Source organism: Apium graveolens, chromosome 5, assembly GCF_009905375.1.
Source record: "Apium graveolens cultivar Ventura chromosome 5, ASM990537v1, whole genome shotgun sequence".
Classification (NCBI taxonomy): domain Eukaryota; kingdom Viridiplantae; phylum Streptophyta; class Magnoliopsida; order Apiales; family Apiaceae; genus Apium; species Apium graveolens.
The window spans coordinates 295,030,271-295,033,709 of record NC_133651.1 but is presented as its reverse complement, the minus strand read 5'-3'; the positions used below and the strand labels follow the sequence as shown (position 1 = coordinate 295,033,709).

At 32.8% G+C, this 3,439-nt stretch overlaps 1 protein-coding gene across 1 annotated transcript; it reads right to left on the bottom strand.

The window, feature by feature from the left end:
* Positions 1 to 899: 899 nt before the first annotated feature.
* On the bottom strand, positions 900 to 2,487 carry LOC141723573 (CASP-like protein 1). Its single transcript, XM_074525410.1, has 3 exons — positions 2,202 to 2,487; positions 1,924 to 2,050; positions 900 to 1,260 (listed from the first exon to the last, which is right to left on the bottom strand). Exons 1-3 carry the CDS (start codon positions 2,438 to 2,440, stop codon positions 1,036 to 1,038), a joined length of 591 nt encoding a protein of 196 aa, XP_074381511.1. The 5' UTR covers positions 2,441 to 2,487; the 3' UTR covers positions 900 to 1,035.
* Between the last annotated feature and the right edge of the window lie 952 nt (positions 2,488 to 3,439).

The following is a 3,439-nucleotide window of genomic DNA, read 5'->3' as shown; positions in this document are numbered from 1 at the left end:
CCCTCTAGTTAACTGCTTATAGTGACTATGATTGGGGTGGGTGTGTTGAGTCTCGTCGTTCGCTAACTGGTTATTGTATCATGTTAGGTTCATCTTTAGTTTCTTGGAAATGCAAGAAACAATCCACTGTCTCTCGATCTTCTGCTGAGTCTGAATATCGTGTCATGGCCGATACATGTTGTGAGGTTGTTTGGCTGGTCTCTCTCTTACAGGCTCTTCACTCCCCTTCGTCCACACCTATTCCTCTTTATTGTGACAACAATTCGGCTATGCATATAGCCAGAAACCCTGTTTTCCATGAACGGACAAAACATATTGACATAGATTGTCACTTTGTTCGTGATAAGTTTCAATCGGGTTTGATTTCACCTGCTTATGTTTCAACTAAAACTCAACCAGCATATATGTTTACTAAAGCCTTGCCTTCGTATCAACTGTTCAGTCCAAGATAGGTGTTCTTAATCTTTTCTGCCCACCTATCTTGAGGGGGGATGTTACACACAGTACTGCTCCGACTAAGCAACACAATGATGAGGCTACAGGTGTCAAGGATGCTGAGGTAGCAAGTTAGTTAGTAATAGACAGTCTGTACAAGTTTGTTAGATATATATGTACCCTCCATTTTCATTCTGTTTTACTTACCGGTTAAGATACTATTCTAGATTCATCATTGTATTCTCTTCTTCATCTTCAACATGTAAACACTGTGTGTTCTTAGTTTCCATTAGTGAAGATATAGATAAGCTTCATATTTTCAGTTTATAATTGTGTGACAATGTATAACAATAAAATCAACTTTCTTTCGTCTTGCTTTCATGGGAGAAAGTGTTATAATAGTGCTGACTTAGAATAGCATTGTAACATGAAGTAATGTACGGTAGAAAAAAGGTTTTATAGCCACAAGACGAGAAAAGAAACACAAGTGCATAGTTATCAAAGACCGTTGACAGCAATCATTTGCGTAAAAATAACAGAATACGTAGGCATCCACATTAAAACAAAACAAATTTAATAAAATGGCTGACAAATGGTAATCTAGTTGGGAATTTTGCGGTACATGGTGAAAACAGATTTGAGGATCAACAATAAGAGAACAGCGGCAGCTAGTAACGAAACTACAATGGCGCCTGCTGCATGTTGACAGAATGTATCATAAGGAGTACAGATTTTTCTCCAACGGGTATGAGAGTTTCCTTCAATTCCAACATATGCAACTCCTCCGGCAGTTCCTGATGCTGCTGCTACAATTGCCAACATTATCTGCATTCCATTTACCCAAATTACTTATTTCACAAAAATGTACCTACTGTTGTCACGTGATACATCATTATTTTCAATGACAGGTTGTTTTTTTATGGTTATGCATAGATATTGATGTTTTATTTGTTCTCAGCTTATTTATCTCCCTTCTTAAAAGTTGGTTATATTCCTATTTAGTTATCCTTGATAATTAGAAATAACAAAAAAAAAAATAATCCTTTTTTATAAGATATAAGAGTTTTGAGTTAACGATGAGTTCTACTCTGTTTTCGATAATTTTATAAATGATAAGATTTTTAATAATTTGATTATATCAACTTTATCAATAATACATATACTTGTTCCGAATATTTTGAACTTCATTTTATGAAATTAAGAGGGAAATTAAGTGGAAAAAAGGAGAAATGTTTATTTTATAAAAAAATAAAATTTTGCACAAAAATAAGAAATGTGGTATAAAGCTAATTTTTGATATATAATAAATAAGTATTTTAATTTGAATAAAATATTAATCTTACAAGTATTTCACATTGCAAAAAAATTATTAGTCGATGACACACCATTCCCTATTTTTGGATCCGCCACCGACTACACTGCAATTCTGATTCCGGTACAAATGTACTGTAATGAATTATAAGTTTGAGGATGAAAAAGTAGGCTTACCACATCCATGGTAACAATATATAATGCCAATATTTTGTTGTAGCCTGGCTTTGATATTGCTGAGATATTCAACAAAGTAGTTATGATGGCGTAAAGACCAGATGCGGAGAGTGCTGCTATAAAGTATCTGCAGTTTTTTTCAACACATTTACATATCAGTTAGTTAAAAATACATATAAAATTGTCAAGAATATGCTATGTTTGATGGATTCCAAAAATTTGATTAGCTACTGTCGTAATCCAACATAAGGCCCTCCTATACATGCAATGCAACTTACTCAAAGGCAGGAGTATCAGTAAATCTGATAGTATTAGGCACCATTCCGAGGGGCGGAAACGGAACCAACTCCGTCTGTTTGCTAGTGACCATGACCACCACAGCTGTTAAAGACGCAATAAACAAGAAAACCCTAAAAACAGCTTCCACAATCGCCGACTTCCGGGTTGTGGCATCGGGGGAACCAGACGGCGAGTTCTTGTACTCTACTGGTGCAACACTAGTCACAGTCGATGCCATAATAGTAAATATATAGCTTAGTACAAATAAATGGCTAGAGAGATTTATTTATATGTGTAACTGTGAATTGTGATTTCAAGTGCGGAAACAATCGGTATTTATAGACACTATCGAGATCTCACATGTAGGGCAGACTAATTTACACGCTAGTATTTATTTGAACATAACCGAATAAACGTAATTATGAGCACTACGTACTATACATTAGAGTTGCCTTGAAACTAATCTAAGAGATAGCAGAGATTCGACCAGTAATAAAATATGGTCGTGATTCGATTCTTATTTCTTAATCGCCCGAATATTATTTTTTGTCAAACAATTTTTTTGATAATTAATATACTCATGCACATTTTATCTTTAACAAAAATTTGAATTCTTCTCTGATTCTGTAAGAGAAAATAAGAATACCGGAATAAAAAATCAAAATACCCAATATTTATCAAATATCCATATGAAGAGATGCATGCTCAAGTTTTTTTAAAAATAACAAAAAATACGGATTCTGGGAATACACATTCACATTTTTCTTGTAGTGAATACGCATTTTCAAAATGAATATTTTCTTACTTTTTTAAATGGAATATACGCATTCTAAAAAATGTATATTTTTTGATATTTTTAAAAAAATTGAATAGCATGTATAGAATGTGTATTCAATGGGCGATTTGAAAAAAAGATATTGTTAATCGGTATTTTGAACAGTTTGAAATTGAAATTTTTTTATATTTTGAATATTTTTTCTCATGGTGAAATATCTCAATTTTTGTGTGAATTTCACATGGATATAGCATTTCATCTCCGTGCATATATGCGTGTATCATCAATTAGAAAAGAAAAATCTACATTTCACACGTTAAAATTGATGACAAAAACTCGAAAATCATAAATTGCAGTTAAAAAGTTAATATTTTTTATTAGAATGTTAACTTTTTTGTTTACTTAGTAGGATAATATATTTAAATATCGGTGCTCAACATTAAGATGCACGTTTAAGACTAA

Excerpts from the sequence above, each read along its gene's own strand:
- LOC141723573 (XM_074525410.1), bottom strand. The coding sequence starts at position 2,440 with ATGGCATCGACTGTGACTAGTGTTGCACCAGTAGAGTACAAGAACTCG. Across the intron at positions 2,051-2,201 it reads ACTGATACTCCTGCCTTTGA|ATACTTTATAGCAGCACTCT; the intron begins GTAAGTTGCATT and ends AAAAAACTGCAG. Across the intron at positions 1,261-1,923 it reads ATATTGTTACCATGGATGTG|ATAATGTTGGCAATTGTAGC; the intron begins GTAAGCCTACTT and ends AATGGAATGCAG.